Source organism: Chlamydotis macqueenii, chromosome 3 (genome assembly GCF_036417535.1).
Source record: "Chlamydotis macqueenii isolate bChlMac1 chromosome 3, bChlMac1.mat, whole genome shotgun sequence".
Taxonomy (NCBI): Eukaryota; Metazoa; Chordata; class Aves; order Otidiformes; family Otididae; genus Chlamydotis; species Chlamydotis macqueenii.
Window position 1 is genome coordinate 20,237,733 of NC_141558.1, and position 17,592 is coordinate 20,255,324.

The following is a 17,592-nucleotide window of genomic DNA, read 5'->3' on the forward strand; positions in this document are numbered from 1 at the left end:
ATGTATACATGATGTATATGGTACACTGAATGTATTTAATTGACTTCCTGTGAGTTATTCAGTTTACTGACTAGAGATAGTAGTACAGAAAGATAAGAAAAAAAAAAGCTTCCCAACCTTATAATATAGATGCAGGCAGATTTGTGGAAACTTTGTAGGATCATCCTTCCTGAAAGTCAACAGTTTATTCTCCAAGACAAAAGATACTTAGGAACTGAAGGGAGAGACATATTGAAGTTTTAACATGTAGGATATTAAAGATATGGAAGCAGCAGTGGAAAAATGAGGTTAAGATAAAAAGAAAGGATTTAGAGAGGAGATATGGAAAAATATAAAATATAGGCTAGTGATTACAAACAGCTTTCCAGATAAAGAGATACTTGATATTTACAGAGCAGTAAACTAGAAGTAGGTGTGAAAGAAGTGAAGGAAATAAAAATGGAGAATGAAATTACTTCGGCAACAACACCGAGACATGTTCCCTTAGTAAGAAATGGAGAGATGAGGAATCAGACATGGCGACAGTGTGATAGGCAAATGATAAATGGAAATTAAAGCTGCATGAAGTGTATCCATTTTGAAAATATTGAAATGGAAGATGCAAGATTTGTTTTGCTTTTGGTGAATGAAGTAATTTTTCTGTATAAATTTCTGTTTACTGTATTTGACAGGTTTTACTCAGCACTGCCTGACATAGCCATTAGTTTGAACATTTTTTTTTCTCTTGTTCCAAACAAATATATCTGGATCTTACTTTCCTTAAATCACATGACTTGTAATACGTTCATAAAAAGCAAACAAAAATTATCCTCATAGGGGATATCAAACTTTTAAATTAAAACTACTTTTTTCTAATTTTCTGATAACTGGTTACCTATTTTTTTGTTTATTTCCCAAATATATGACCAGTACCTTTGACCTCTATCAACCTTGCTTGCATTTCTGGAAGGAGCTTTTTTTTAAAAACTCTTTTGAAAACAGTTAGTAGTAATTGTCAGAAAATAATTTACTGTCTTAATAGAAAACATCCCTTGTCATCTTAATCCACTCTTTATTCCTCCTTCGAAAAAGTCTAATGGTTCAGTTGTATAATAGAGCTATTAGGTAAATCAAATGATAAATTACTTTGTCCCTAATTGTACTTTAAATTCATTTTCTGCTAATGTGAATTGGATAAATTTTGAGAAGTTTTTTTAGTGCAGTGTTTGCAACGTTTCACTTGTTAGGCACAGTAGCATTTTAGAAAGGTATAAATATCTTTTTTGTGAGTGCTGCTTAGTTGTATTTTGTATTCTGTTACTCTCTTCATTAGTCAAATACATATTTTTTAGTCTTTCTGTTAATGTCCTCAAGGAAACATCTACAGAACTAAATGAAAGTGCAGTTAACACATCTGTCGTAGGACGTACGTTTTTGTAGCCTTGGGGTTTCTCTGTGGAGGGTGAACATATGGACTGAGGTGAGTTGAATGTCCTGCAGCTTGAGGGTTTTCTGATCAACATGGAAAAGTTGTAGTTTAAAGTTGAGTCCCAAATAAAGTCCTACCAGCGTGGCTTGGTAAGATCCAGAAGTGGACACGAAGGGCTACACTCTTCTCTGCAGTATGGTGGTAAAAGTCTGCAAAACTATGAAGCCATTATCCTGGTCTTCCTCTAACCCACCCTTGTGTCCTAGTTTTGGCTAGGACAGAGTTAATTTTCTTCCTAGTAGCTGGTGTAGTGCTGTGTTTTGGATTTAGGATGAGAATAATGTTGGTAACACACTGATGTTTTAGTTGTTGCTGAGCAGTGCTTACACTAAGTCAGGGACTTTTCTGTTTCTCCTGTCCTGCCAATGAGAAGAGTGGGGGGGTGCACAGGAATCTGGCAGGGGGCACAGCCAGGACAGCTGACCCAAAATGGCCAAAGGGATATTCTATACCATATGACATCATTCTCGGGGGTGGGGGGGAGAACTGTGAGTGAGCAGCTGTATGGTGTTTAGTTGCTGAGTGCCTTACCTTGTCTGCAGAAAGTAAACAAAAGTTATATCAGTGCTTCTGCTAAAACTTTTTTTAATTTGGATTAATTCAAACTTCTTGAATGAAATTCTTCGAATGCCCACAAGAGATACTTCTAATAACGGACCTCAGTTAAGTTTCTTATCCCACTCTGATTCACTGGTCTAATCAGAAGTTTAGCACTCAGAGGAATAAGAGCAATTTCCAAACTGCCAAGTGAAGTGCTTTAAGAAAGGTAAATAGCACTTTGGCTGTTCAGTCTTTGAAATTTTCTAAGGAGTGAGAATAAATGGTGCATTTAAAATTCTCACTGGAAAATAAGATAGGAATTTAATATCATACAGAGAGGGGAATGAAGGAGAGACAAAACTGTAATGACTATGATATTGAAATGAACTGCCACCAACTCCAGCAGAGCCCATATTTTGTGTTGCATTAAAAGATGTTTACAGTATTTCCAGTAAGTTACTGAAAACTGTAATAATAGAAAAGCCCAAACCACTGCTAATAAAATGCCTCCTAATAAAGCCATTTGTGGTCCAAAGTCTCTTTGTCCCTTTTCCACAGAGATCCATGCCTGATTAACTGAATTTCAAACCATTTGTCAAATAATTGTGAGAAAGTTCTTAATGCAAACCTGTTCCTAACCTACCACAAAAAGAGAGTGACTGACACTGAACCTCAACAGTGTTTTCGTTTGCTGCCGCCATGCAGAAACTGCAGTCATCAGCTAAACTGTGTGGTTTTTATCCAACACCTTCTCACTAAACCGCCCTTACTGTTAAAAGCATGATGAATGTGTGAGCACATACACTGATCCATCCTGATTTATTTTTATTCTGTAGAAAAGATGTAGACAGCACACGTGAACATACTGGTACTTTGCTTATGTTTATTCTGTTTACATTATAGAGGATCAATGGGGCCCTACTGTCCATCTTTTACACAGTGATAAAAGAAATACAATGCTGTTTTATGGATGCAGTGCCAATATTCTAACTTGGGTTTTTTTTTTTTTTTTTTTTTTGTAAATATTCAAAAGGTGACACAGGTGGAGTTATAGAAATTCTCACTGTTTATTCTCCAAGTCCAGTAAAAAGACTAATTCCTTCATAATTTGAATATTTGTACCAGTATCCAGATGAGATATTTTAAAGAACTTACGAGGCCAGTGGCATCCCTAGTGTGTTCTGTTAAAGGCTCTTCTGATGCAGTTCTGTCCCATTAAGTTGAATTTATTTTGACTTTTGGCAAGCCCATCAAGAAACTGAGGGACAAAGAATCAGTAAGTAATAACAGTGAGCACTGGGAAGCCCAAACCATACAGGTGACAGGACCTACAAGGCCCTACAAGGCCCCAGACTTTCGTCTTTTCTGGCAAATATTTGGGATGAAATCTCAATTACATAGTATTTTTATGTGTATGTGTTTATTTTTTGTTTTGTATTTTTTTTTCTAATATGTAGTTGAAAAACTGTCTTCATGTGTCAACTTAATTCTTCTTTTCCACCTTCATGTGGCTCTTGTTTGTGTACTAATATTACTGATTGTTTCTTGTTTCAGCTATTTGTACAAGAATGAAATCCAGTCAATTGACAGGCAAGCATTTAAAGGACTTGCCTCTCTAGAACAACTGTAAGTGCCTTTTCTCTTCTGTGCTGTCATCTCTGTGGTTCCCCTGCAGAGGAAAAGTGCACGCCTTGATCCGTACATCCTGCCTGCATGCTCTGCATGTCTGCACTCCCCGGGTTGTTAGGCAGAGAGCCCCGTAATCATTTGCATGTGGAAAAACAAAATTGATCTCTGTGTCGAATTCCTCATTTCTATGTTTGTCTTTTATTTGTGATTTGCATTCCCAGTGTCCCCATACATTGTTACATAGCTTTGACGAAGAAGAAATATTATTGTGGAAAATGTTGAAAACTAGTGTATATTGCTTAGAGAGATTCTCATTTAATTTCTGTAGGTTTTATAACATTGCAATTCCTTTGACTGCAGCAGTTGCTTTGTTTTATGCCAGCATAACTAAAGCTGAATTAGTCTCCTGAAGTTTAGCCCAGTTTTGTTATATTTTTAAAAAATATTTTAAAATGAAAACTTTACTATTACTGATACATATTAATAATTGCCATATACAGATGTCTAAAAAGAAAGTTCGTTGTTTGTAATGTAGATGTTTCAGTAGCGTCTTCTAAAAAGACTGATTGAAATAGTACTGCTTCTCCTGTATAATGACTGAAGAATAATTTCTATTGAAAAAGAATGGAAAATGCATTGTATTGGTTCCATTAAGTTTAAACATATTTTATTTTATAATCAGAAAGCATTACTATACATTCATTGTGGTAATGTTTAGGAAAACAGAGCTATAAATGCATAGTTATTTCACAGTTTCACTGCCAAGTAACAATGAGCTTTGTAGCATAGAAATTTGGGGGGCTGAACATCTTTCTTCTAAGACCAACATAAATTTTTAAACTCCTGACAGTCATCAGCTTATTACAAATTCTCTAGGATATGTACCAGTTTCCTTGTTACTATAAACCTCTAGTAGATATTAGTGGACGCAGTGTGTATCTGAAATAAAATGACACCTCAGATGGGTACAAAATCATACAAGCTCATTTTAGAGGGCAATAGATGCTTTTTGAAGGAGGAGGTTCTTTACAAAAGTGATAATTATAAAACATATAAATATGTAATTTGTTTCCTTAATGCCTTTCTCTTCCACTTCCTCCTACTCTAGAAAGATTACTGCAGCATATTGACAGCAACTGGTAGGGCTTACTTGCTTGCTAATAGCATTTCTTATTTTCTGTGTAGAACTTGAAATATTGAGGCCCATTTATTAAATTACTCTTGCCTCCAACATTGTATTCTTCCACATGCCACAAGCCTGATATGCCGCAAGTGGCAACTGCTGTTCTTTTTTTCTTTTGCTCTACTTCCTGTTGATCTGTGAAATGACTGAAAAACATAAATCACTTTGGAATATTAACACCTTCTGAACGTACTTTTCTGCTAGGTTGCAGTTAAGCCTCCCTGCCTGCAGTAATATCACACTGTGTCAGCTTAACCTCTAACTTGAGACATCAAGATTATTCTGTATGAAATTAAGTGTGAAACAAGGATTGAGTCTTATCTCTCCCTCGGAAGCGTGGAAGTGGAGCCTGGCACATCACTGCTTGGTGCCTGCCCTTGTGTCATGGCATCCGTTGCCGCAATCAGTGCCTGCGGCTGCTCCGATGAGCTGCCGGGAAGGGTTGCTGCCCTGCTGGGTGCACATCAGAAAGCTGGCTTCTTTTAGAGCCCTTCTCCTGGGTAGATCTTAAAAAGAAGGCTCACCAGGTGGGAAAGTGGGAGCACAGGAAGCCAGTGGCACACCTGGAAATAAATTTAATGGAGGATATTCATTGAGATTTGTAGTTTATGAAAGTTGTGAGAGATTTGTCCTTTATACATCTTCAGCATAAAAATAAGTTCTGACTCTACAGGGTCTCTTTTCTCACATTATCTTTGGAGAAAGACTGTGTTCACAAGACAAAGCTTAGTAATTGTGAACAAATTCCCAAGTCCTCTGACTTCAGTCTGAGGCTGTATTGATTGCTCAGTACAATGTTTCCACATTTGAGGCTCAAGTTATCAAACGCATTTTGCTACTGGCTGTGTTGACTCAGCCAAACGCTCATCTCAATGCTCAGCAGAGTTCTCAGAAGGAGATGCTGTGGTCCACATCTCAGGAGAGGACTTGATTCATATTAATTTCTTGTACTCCAATGAAACAGGATGAAACTGAATAGCAAAGCAAACACTTTCCTGGTTTGTGGCTGGGTTTTTTTTGAGATAAACTGTAAATATAGTTTGATTTAGGAGGCTGGTTGCATGTATAAGGAAAGAAAAAACCCAGTATTTGTTCCTGCTGGCAGGATGCTGCTTAAACCTCCGCAACAGCATTCTTAGCTGCTGATGTAGTAGAAATGTCTTTTTCTTCAGAAATTTCTGCCAAGGGAATAAGATCTTTGAATCAGATCTTGAAACTCGCTCCTGCTAGAGTAAATTCTGCAAAAAACCTTGGCAGTTTTAGATGAGTTTTAAACACTGAGTTTTTAGATCAGTTTTACACACTGAGCCATGCATATTTCGTCACCTAACTCTACAGTCATGGCAGGGCATGAAGGGAGAAAGTCAGCCGATGAAAAGTAGCCTCTTAGTACCAACTTAGACCCTGTTAAATCTGCAAGACATATGTTTGGGTCTGGCAAACGCAACAGAAAGCTGCAGGAAACTTGCATTTTTTCGGAGCAGCAGCCGGAAGGCAGCCAGAGCATCCGAAAGGCAACAAAAGCTGCCTCTTTCTGCTTGTGCTTGGACAAATGCTGTGGCCTCTGTATGCCTGTGCTTACACAACTGAACCCCACCTGAGATGTCACAAATACCTGGCTTGGAAGGCCACCAGTTTGCTGTGTGTGGATCCTAAGATCGAGCTCTAAATGCAGTCTATTTCAAGATGTGTGCACATTGCTTTTCTTCCAAATATCTCTTGTATTTTTTGAGATCTCAGCTGAAGAACTGTTTGTATAAGGGACAAAAAGTGTTCTCTACAGTCCTTATCTAGTGGGATCCCTAAATACTAATGGAATTATTTAAATCTGTTTACCTAATTTTAGTGGAATACTAATTATGCATTTTCTTTTAACTTTCATATTAACGTACTAATTCTGCTCTTCATAAGCTGCTATTAGATTTATGCTATAGTTAGTGTACACATGTACGTATTTTGGGGGAATTAATAGATAAAAATGTTATCTTACATATAGTGGTGCAGCTTGTTATATTCATTTTATTTCCCTCAATTCAAATTTCAGTAGCTTTGAAATGTTACTTTGATTTTTTTTTTTTAAGTTTTATATTAGAAACATTTGATTTTTGCATAACTGTATGGGAGCAGTTATGCACATTTAACACATTGGAGCCTGATTAAAGTCTCATTGCTGCTAAAAATACTTACGGTAGGGAATACTGCTACTTTAAGAGCATTTCATACTGTGAACATAAAAGGTAAAGACCTGAGAGTTTGAGATTATGTCCTGAGTATGACTACCTCTAAAGCAAATTTACAGTCCAAGAAATTATCATATTAATTAAAATATTAGAAGTCATTTTAAAAAGCACTAATGTGATACATAGAAGAAAAAATGTAAGTGATAGAATGTGATTAAATGTAGGTTGTAAAGCCAAGGATATATATTTTTTTTTAATTGTAGACTTACAATGCAATCTGGTTTCTGCATCTGTTTTTTTTTTTTTTTTTTTTTGAACTGCACTTGTTGCTAATTACTTTTTCCACCTTGTTCTGTTCATGAATTGCCTGGCAAGTTGCTCAGGACTTTTTTGAGGTCATAATTTAAAAACCTAGAACACCCAAATATCTTGTCATATGAAGCAGTTAAGAATACTTTCCAGTTGGACTGATTTGATTTGATTTTTTGAGCTACTTCAGGCAGCCCGATTTCTGAGGAGGTAAAGTTAACTGTTATAATGCGCTTCAGTGTCTGAATTATTGTAGTTGTATCTGTGATGATTTGAGGTTGTAAACAAGGCAAGGCTTATAAAAGAAGTATTGTTTTAATTAGACTGATTAATTTGGTTGGAAAAACAAGATAAGTTTTCAAGCACATAAAGTATTATTTACATCCCTAATCATAGTAGTCTTGAATACTAAACAGCAGTTAAGAGCTGCTGCTTTGAATTTAATGATGTATACATCACTTAAACCATCTGGGAGATGTTTTTTTTTTCTCTTTACTAATCTCACCTCTGATCCATGGACCTGAAGAAGGGGTTGTGTGCCTCAGTCTGCCTGCTTTTAGCAATGTTTTTACGATGCGAGTTATAGAACACTGGAACAGGTTGCCCAGAAAGGTGGTGGAGGCCCCATCCCTGGAAACGTTCAAGGCCAGGCTGGATGAGGCTCTGAGCAACCTGATCTAGTCAGGGATGTCCCTGCTCCTTGCACGGGGTTGGACTAGATGACCTTTGAAGGTCCCTTCCAACCCTAACCATTCTACAATTCTATGATTCTATGATTCTATGTTATTTGATATTCTAGTAAGAGGTATGACTTGCATCTACAAATCTTGCCTTGTCAATGCCAAAGGAGTACAAGAGATTAATTTATTGGGAAGATAAGGACATACATTTGCAAGGTGCTCGTGAATCGTCAAAACGCAAGTAGAATTAACAGAGTTGAAAAGGAAAAAATCCCTGTTGGCTGTACATGAAGTAGTGTATGTAATTTTTTCCAAAATCAAAGCTACTTCAGAAGAGGCAACAAAGCCAAACCCTACAGTTGTATCTGTATTTTTTCTTTGTCCTCTTTCACCACAGTGATCCCCAGCTTGCCGTGCCCCCTCCCAAAAGCTGCTGATGCTGGGGAGGTGAGTGAGCAGAGCCCTGGCTCCTGGGAAGCTGTGCTTGCCCACGTCATGGCCAGGTCCTGCCTGTGGGGCAGATGCTGGCCCCGTCCTGCCGGTCTATTCACAAGGCCAGACCTGGCTGAGGTCTCTCTTCTCTCCTCTGATGATTCAAATGAACCTTGCAGGAAGTATCTGCCTTCGAGATGTCTGTCTTTTTAATTTAGACGAAATTGCCTGGTATTTTCCAAAGGGAGGTGAAGACTGGCAGGCGTAGCATGATTGTGCGCTTCTTGTTTCCGTATACAAACAGGATCATACTCCCTGCTCACTACAATTTGTGGCCATGCGTTGCGCTGGCAGTAAGCAGACTCAACACACCGATGTGCCTGATCACATCCGTGCTGATTTATTGGCTTTTTCTGTGGTCTCCATTCACTGCTCCCTGGCATCGCTTGCTGGCTCGTGCTCGGGCTGTGCTGCTGCTGGCGGGGGATCTGGGAGACTGCCAGGCACGTGCCTGGCTTCCCCGCCGCACGCGCCTTCCAGGGCTTGCTGCAACAACTCTTCTGCCGTAATTGCCACTTGTTCCCACTTTCCTCCCTCTGCAGCGGCCATTCGGCTCAGGTTAGGGAACAGAACACGTGCGTTGTTTCAGTGCAAGGGAGTGCCCGTGTGCTTTTACTTTTCATGCCGGAGGACTGTTTTTTTTTTTTTCACGAGATTTAGGGGTCTGAGATGTTATCTGTTTTTAAATGATGGGCTTTTTCATTCTCCAGCCTACAATGATTTCTATATATGCACATTCTCCAGATGTTCCTGAGTTTGTCAGAGGTCAGATAGGAAACTCTAGGAGATTTGGATACATTTGGATATAATCAGGATCCAAAGTCTATCAATAATTTTCACAGTTCCTTGTGCAAGTCTTACCAATTAAGTCTTCTTATCATCTGCAAGGTTATGGAGTACCTCCACAACCTAGTCAAGACTGGAATAAGCCTGCCTTTGCGGTCCATTTTCACATCAGTTACAGATTAATCATCTAGTTAATTATCTTGTTATGTTAGACCTTTTCGGTTTTACAGGATTAACAGCTGTGTAATATTTGTTGCTGTGTAATATTAATAGCTTACATAAGCATCAACAGAGCATCAAACAGAGCACAGCTGTGGTGGTTAATTGTAACCCAGTTGCTGGGAAGCCCTTTGTCTAAAAGCAGTGCAATCAAACTTGGTTTTATGTTAGGAATTTGTTTGGCTTTTGAGAGCGTTCATAGCTTTAAATGCCAGGATTCAGGGACTAGAGCAGGTTACTTCTCAGCATCTTTTGAAATTTTTCACTCAATGTGATAGCAATGAAAATAATTGCCCACCAAAAATGTTATTCTGCTGGAAACTTTACATATTTTCTAAACAACTTGCAACATTTTCCTGTAAAAATTAATAATTTTCTTTTTTCCATATATATTTTTTTCAGATATGCATACTAATGAGAATTGAACTTGACAAAAGAGGGTTCGAACTAGTATCTCAAATTTCCAAAGTAATGGTTTGCAAACTATTTTTTTTGTTGCACAAACATGTACAGGCACACAAACTGACACACATACACACACTCACACTGTGTAGTAATCTGCAAACCCTTCTTGTTAGTCACCTCTTGTGTTTCTTAGATTCAAGTACAGGATTCACATGATAACAGAAGAAAGTTAAGCCACAGCTTCGCTGTCACCATTTAAATGTGTCAGTGTGTAAACAGTAACAAACACTTTATAGTATTTCAGCTTCATTAAGAAAACTGTTTCAGTATTTTTCTTTTTGTTTAACATATTTTCAGGTATCTGCACTTTAATCAAATAGAAACGTTGGAACCTGAATCCTTTACCCATCTCCCAAAACTTGAAAGGCTGTAAGTTTGTTTTTCTTGGGGTAAGATTTGCAAGTTAGATTGCTGCTTTGTTTTAATTAAATCAAATATTTGAAAGTGGAAAATAATATTTTTATCATTCCCATAGATTATTTTTAATCTTCATTTTATATTGTAACTACTACGTAGTCTTTGCCAAGAGCACCTTGGGTCAGGCAGACCTTAGAGGCATGCAGAAGTGAGTATTGCCTCTGGTATATTTTTCTGTTGCAAAACTGTTTTCCAGAGAGCTGTGATTGGTGTTTGGCCTAAAATAAATGTTACTTATATTATGACTTTTCTTTTTTGTTTGTTTTGAGTTTCTCATTTGAATGCTTATGAACTCCCTTCCTTTTGGTTACTTTGTCTTTTTATGGCTTCTTTTTTACCCATATGGACACACCAAATACACCTTGGAGGCCACTTAAAAAATAGCCAATGAATTTCTGAAAAAGGTTCATTTTTTTTTTTTTAATTTTGTAAAATTACTTTCTCTTATAGAACTTTCAGAAGAATGTAAATGAAATGTCAAAATCTGAGTGATTATGTGCATATTTCTGTGCTTTTTAACAGATTTTTGCATAACAACAGAATAGCTCACTTGATTCCTGGAACATTTAGTCACTTAGAATCTATGAAGAGACTGTAAGTAAATGGAATTATTATTGAAGTAAAGAAAGTTAAAATAATCTAATTATACTTATCTTGCAACATTTATCTTCCTTGAAAGACCTTTCATTGTGTAATTGTTTTAAATATTAAATAGTTTTTCCTCAGCTGTGCTCCAGGTGTTTACATACCTAGATTGAGACCATTGCTACATATACTACTGTCTTTAGTGATTGCCTAAATCCTTTTGTTTGTTTCCTGTCTTGGAATTATTTGTAGTCGTATGATCTTGTTTTGTAGACTGAATAATATACATGGCTCCTTCTTTTGTATGTTTTTGGTTTTGTTTGTTTGTTTGTTTTCCTCCCTCTTCTCTATGTCTTACTGGGTGATCCTTCTATGATCTCTTTCAATGTTTGATTATTTTGGCATTTTCTTTTAATTGTTTTACTTGTCCTTATCTGATGATAAAAACATGGTTATAAAAAGGTGCTTGGTGGTTTGAGAATATAAGTATTACTTTTCAAAGCAACTTCAGAAGCCAGTTGTTCTTTTAATGCCATTAACTTGGAAAATTAGAGGCTTCTTAGTCCCTCAGTAGCATCTGAAAATTTGAACTCAATAAAAGTGCCATAGTAAGGTGACTTTCAGAGAGTTTTCTGTCCCTCACTTTGGATCTCCACTGATCTAGGATAAACATTCTTTAAATTATCCAAGACTGTCATTTTGAGAAAGGCAATCATGCATTCATACCCCACTTTCCAGGAGGATGGCCGAGGGTGTGCTGTGCAGCAAGTCACAGCGCCGACTCTACCAGGAAAAGAGATCGCAAGGGACATAACAGCAAAATGGTCCTGCTGGTTTAGGGCAGTCGTGAACCATACCTTTAACTGTGGGCAAAAGGCAGAATAAAGTATATTTTGATGATGTATGCACCTTCCAGTAGTAGCTGCTTCACTTATACCTCCCTTAAATTCCTGTGGAGTTCAAGCGAACAGAAAGGGGTGCCTCATCACATAATGCCTGAGTAAAAGGGAGTTTTAATAGTGGCTATTTGAGGGACAGGACACTGGGCTGGACTGACATGTTGTCGTCTGACCTGGGACAGCGTATCCCTAAAGGTCACATCGTGACTTTCATGTTCTGGATTTAAGTTCTACCAGTAACATCTGATATACTAGGAGGCATTTGTACAGTAATTTTAAAAATAGTTTTGCTTGTTCTTGCCTGTTTTTCATAGGAGAACAGGGAAGAAATAATATCTGGGCATTTGTACAAGGGATTAAAAAAGTAGTAAAAGACAAAATGATCAAAAACTGTACTGCCCCCAAAGATACACCAAACTGAGGTTGCTTTGCCATGCAACTTTATTTCTAATCTATGTGTAGCTATATTTAATAGTACATATTTCTGTGCTTAATGTTTTTTTTTGTCCTTCAGGACCCTCCACCAGAAAGTGCAGGGCCCTTCACTGCTGGAAAGAAAGTCAAGAAAATTTATGGGTTCTTGTTATCTGCAATAGGCAGATATTTTATGAAGTTATTGCCCCACTGGACTCAATGAGCATAATGCTTAAATAAAACTGTAGGTCTTTGCTTCAGTTGCACGATGAGCAAAACGGGAAGTTATAAAAATGTCAGATTAGTTGTGAAGTTACTACAGTAATAAGTATTAAACAGAAAAAAATATGGGGAGAATAAGTTCCTTATTTAAGCAAAGTTTGTATAACATCTAAATAAAACCTGATTCATTCACTGAATGCTGGGGTTAAAAAAGAAATGTTATTCAGCTGCTTGCTATGTTGAACACAGTTCAGCCCATGCAGTAAAAATAATATGCATTTTTGTAATAAAGGTGACCAGAATGCATAGAAATAAGTAACTGTCCCCTGTATTCCATATTGCCCCTTGACTGTGTTCACAGATAAAGATGCTGCTGGTATTGCAGAGCCATTTTGATCCTAACAAAACAGTTGGAGATGGCTAATGGGTGTTGTGGCTGCTTCTTGTTTCGTGCAGGCGTTTGGATTCAAACGCTCTTCACTGTGACTGTGAAATCCTGTGGCTAGCGGAACTGCTGAAGACGTATGCCGAGTCAGGTAACGCTCAAGCAGCAGCTACCTGTGAGTATCCACGAAGGATCCAGGGAAGATCAGTGGCCACAATAACACCAGAAGAACTTAACTGCGGTGGGTTTGCCACTTCCTGCTGGCTTCTTTCATGTGCCAAATATACCTAATTTGTTTGTTTGTTTGTTTTGTTAGAATTTGTTGTTCTGTTCTCTTCGAGAGCACTGATCATGTCTGGTCAATATCAGTTATTTCCAGAAATCTCCCTGTGTTTCTTCTCTGTTTTGGTCTGCTTCTGGCAGAACTGATTGCTTTTATCCATCAGCCTATCTTTAATGAAATAAATATAGCCATTTTTGAAATTTCTCATTGAGGAACTGAATGAGATTATCCAGAAAGAGCTTATTTTTCCTTTTTGTATTTCAGTTTTGATGATAAAAGGATTGTCAGCTAGGGTCTTTGGTGTTACGTTAATACTGTTTGGTGTTCTTTATTCCCTTCTGTACAATGGAAAGAGAGGAAAGAAGCTATACAGAGTTGCTCCTAATTTCATAGATCTTGTTGTTAAAACTAATTATATTATTGGAACTGGCGTCAGGCCACTGGATTTCTTTTTTACTCATCTATACTTACAAGAAACAGCCTGTACAGGCACTGAAATCCTCTGTCACTGAAGGATTAATGGACAATAACTTTTATTGTAAACCTTTTCTTTGTCTGTATTCCTTCAGCTTAGGGGTGCAAAGGCTTAGCTCTGCACCTCTTCTGTTCCGAAATCAAAATGCAGATTTCTCATCAAGCTGTAGGCATTTGCCTGCCCAGCCACGTGGTGAGGCCAAGGTATAAAATAAGTAAATTATCCTTTTAGTTATGTGTTGGATATAATTCTGATCATGAGAACTATGACTGTAAGCATCTTCAAGGTTCTTAAAAAAGATACTAAAAAGGAGATTTGGTGCAAGAATAGTTCACATGGCATCCTACCAGCTCTCTACACATCTAAGGAGCCTGAATATGGAAACTGTAGGAAGCAAGCTGGACAAATTGTTCTGTAGGAGGCAAGTTAGGCACTGATACTTATCTAGAGGAAGTTATTTTAAACAGCACTTGTGCTTGCTGCTTTAAAGTTTTTCCTTCATAAGCAAATTGAGTCTCTGTTCAAATAAATAAAACAACTGCTTTAGAACCTGATACAACTTTGTACAATCCATTTCCAGGTCCTAAGGAACAATGGAGGAGGTCAGAAAGCCCGCAGTCACTTTTTCATACGGAAAAGTGCATTTAATCCTGATTAAGCGTATAAATATTTTAAGTTAAAACACTTGTGAAAAATATTTTTCTACAAGGTGTATGGAAAATTTTTTATTTACCATTCTTTAGTAGTTTTAAAACAAGTAACACTTCCTTATACGTTTTATTGTTGATACAGAGAGGCCAAGAATTACATCAGAGCCTCAGGATGTGGACGTTACCTCAGGGAATACAGTGTACTTCACTTGCAGAGCTGAAGGCAATCCTAAACCAGAAATTATCTGGCTTCGAAACAAGTAAGTTTAGAAGAGGAAGAGAGAATCTTAACATACGTATGTTTGTCTGGGTGTGTGGACATTTCTGGGTGCATGTCCACACGCATTACATGCTAATATATGAAATAGTTGATGCAGAAACATTATAATTAAGAGAAATATATGAAGTAATAATGGCACATATATGTTTTATTAGTAACTCTAAACACTTAAGTGCTGATAACTTTAGAAAATATTGATTGATGACTGTGATGTTATTGGTAAGATTTTCAGCTGTAGTTATACCTGCAAAGTGTCTCACACCTGTAAAACTGTAAATCCGTAAGTACCAGGCAATCCAATATAGGTATGTTGCACATGCAGATTGTGGGTTTTGGTAGTGTTTGCATACTCTGTGCAGGTCTGTTTGCGTTACATTTTGAGGCAGAGCAAAAGCTACTTTTTTAAAGGAGTCCAGCTGGATAAGAGGTTTCAGAGAAAGTCTTCCTTGAGTCCCAACTCCTCAAAGGCGGCTTTTCTCTGAGGCGTAGCTCCATTCCAGACGAGAGATATATCAATCTCCTGTCTCCTCAGAGCAGTACATGGAGAATAGGCAACTGCTTATATCACGGGACTGTAGAGTAATTCAGGCTGGAGGGGATCTCGGGAGGACCCCAGTGCAGCCTTCTTCTCAAAGCAGGATCATAGCAGGTTACTTTATCCGGTTGAATCTTAAAAGCCTCAGAGGATGGAGGTGGCACAAGCTCTCTGGACAACCTCCTCCACTGCTTCTCTTCACTGCTTAGAGGATGAAGGGAAGGGCCAGTAAAGGAGGTGAGTCTTTCAGCAGCTCAAGGGCAAGCCTACTGCAGAGCTTGAGCTCTGCCCAGTTCCTGGCTACCTCCAGCACAGCTGAACCAGCCACGTGGCAGCGCATTGTCCCCCCTTAAACTGATGTGAGTTTACAATGGACATGTGAATTGTGAGTTCACTGCTAGATTAATCAGGCTTTGGCTTAATAATGCTGTTATACAAATGGATAACCTGATCTGGAAAATATGTTCCCTCACATTTTATATTAGCAAATGAACCATTTTAGTTTGTTAGTTGCTGATAAAATGGAACAACGTGAAATCCTGGTTCTGCAGCTTTGTGCTGATATCAGTGAGAACGCCATGTTCAGCAGGGATGCAGCGTTTATGGAGTATGTCAAGAGCAGAGCCTTGAACTTGTATGGTATAATTATTTCATTAAAATTTTCTTTGGCTTATGTACTTTTTGTAATAAACAAAGAAAACATGTATTCAGAATACACATATGAAAGAGTTTTAAGAAGAAATTTGAGCTTGGGGTGTGGGATTATTGACTCTGGCTTGTTTCCTGGCTGCATGAATGAGAGCAAAGCTCTTTGCAAGGTAGTTGAATATGGCAAGATTTCAGTCAAAAGCCGTTGACCTGTTGAACAGTATGTTGAATAGATCAGCAGTCAGGCTGGGTTTTGTACAATAGGGGGTGAGATCTCATCCCTGCTCTGTGCTTTCTTTATCATGTAGTGAGGAAAGGAGTGAGAAACAGTTCCTTTAATAAAACCCCCTAACTGTTCCTAGTTAGTATCACAGAAATATATCCATGACATAGCCTGAAAACCTGATCTTAACTTACATTTCAAGCCAGTACAAACTACAATTATATAAATTATCATTAGTGGTCCTCAAGCAATCCAGACAGAGAGTTGCTTTTATAGCAACTAACCCCTCTCCTAGTAGAAAAAAATCTTGAGTGTTGAACTTACACTATATGCTTCCAGCGGAAACATTTTACATTGATTTGCCAGTTAGAACAGCCTTAAAAGAAAATGAGTCCAGATATGTGTATTTCCTTCTCTTTTTTTTCCTGTAAACTTTTACTCATAAAAAGATTTTGGCTTTTCATTTTGAAGATGTAATACTTGCATAAGTAAAATTGGTTCATTTTTTGTTTTTCCTCCTCTTCTTCTCTTTAGGAGAAAACTAAAAGTTCTATTATTTTACTTAGCACAGTAAAACTTCCCCTCCACCCCCCAAGATATTTTGGCATATATGTTTTGGGTTTCATTATTTGGCAGTTTTCTGTGCTTGTGATTTCAAGGTTTAACTCCAGCAGATTCTTTTCTTCACAGTAATGAGCTCAGTATGAAAGAAGATTCCCGTCTAAACTTGCTAGATGATGGCACGCTAATGATTCAGAATACTCAAGAGACAGACCAAGGCATTTACCAGTGCATGGCAAAAAATGTGGCTGGAGAAGTGAAAACTCAGGAAGTTACTCTTAGATACTTTGAGTCACCAGGTAAAGAACAATGAGTCAGAATTTTGAATTTAGATAGAGAAGTGTTTTGATGATGAGATTGCTGAAAATAAGATGTTTTGGCTCTTGCATGTTCTTGACACATAGATTTCTTGTACTTGGTCATCTTAAGAACTAGATCATGAAGTTATAGTATCCCTAGAACAAAAATGCAAATCAACCAGTTAATTAATGTATTTATTGTAGTATACATTTCTGATGACAGCAGTGTAGGCTGTTTGTAGAAGGGTTAGGAAAAGAGACTGTTGCATTGCAACATTGCTCAGTGCAGTAATGTTCTCCCTGGATACCTGAAAACCACAGGCTTCCAAACAGGCCACTCATAAAAGCTTTGGCACACCCTGTGCAGCCATCCTTGCTCAGGAGTTTTTTAGCCTGAATCTCTGTCTAGCCAATGCTTCGTGTTTGCAAGCACTAAATTCCTGTTCAGGACTATAGTGTTTTTAAATTCCAGACTTTGCTGTGAGAAAATTTTGTTTCGACACTCAGCATTAGGTAAACTTAAAATGTCACTGCAATGCACACAATGTAGTTGGGAAGTGTTGCTAAAATGTAGCTTAATCTGTTTTGTCTTCTTGTGTGCTTACGGCAATTTTTTAGCCAGTTTGTTTTCTGGGTCTCATTGTCTATACCTCTGAACAAACCTTTATAAAGAGATCAGCAGATGAGAAGGAAATGTCTGAAAATTGTTTTAATGTGAGTTAAGAGAAAACATCAGTGCAATTATATAAGCTTTTATTTTTTTTA

General features: G+C 37.7%; 1 protein-coding gene across 2 annotated transcripts in view; it reads left to right on the forward strand.

Moving 5' to 3' along the window:
* The window catches only part of PXDN (peroxidasin), a 90,414-nt gene that overhangs the window by 35,073 nt on the left and 37,749 nt on the right, over positions 1-17,592 (forward strand). Inside the window, exons 4-9 of one of the 2 annotated variants that reach the window (XM_086744056.1) lie at positions 3,563-3,634; positions 10,249-10,320; positions 10,891-10,962; positions 12,945-13,114; positions 14,424-14,541; positions 16,658-16,827. In XM_086744056.1, the coding sequence (XP_086600182.1) occupies positions 3,563-3,634; positions 10,249-10,320; positions 10,891-10,962; positions 12,945-13,114; positions 14,424-14,541; positions 16,658-16,827 (674 nt within the window). The remainder of the gene's footprint in view (positions 1-3,562; positions 3,635-10,248; positions 10,321-10,890; positions 10,963-12,944; positions 13,115-14,423; positions 14,542-16,657; positions 16,828-17,592) is intronic. The other variant, XM_086744057.1, reaches the window with a different exon arrangement.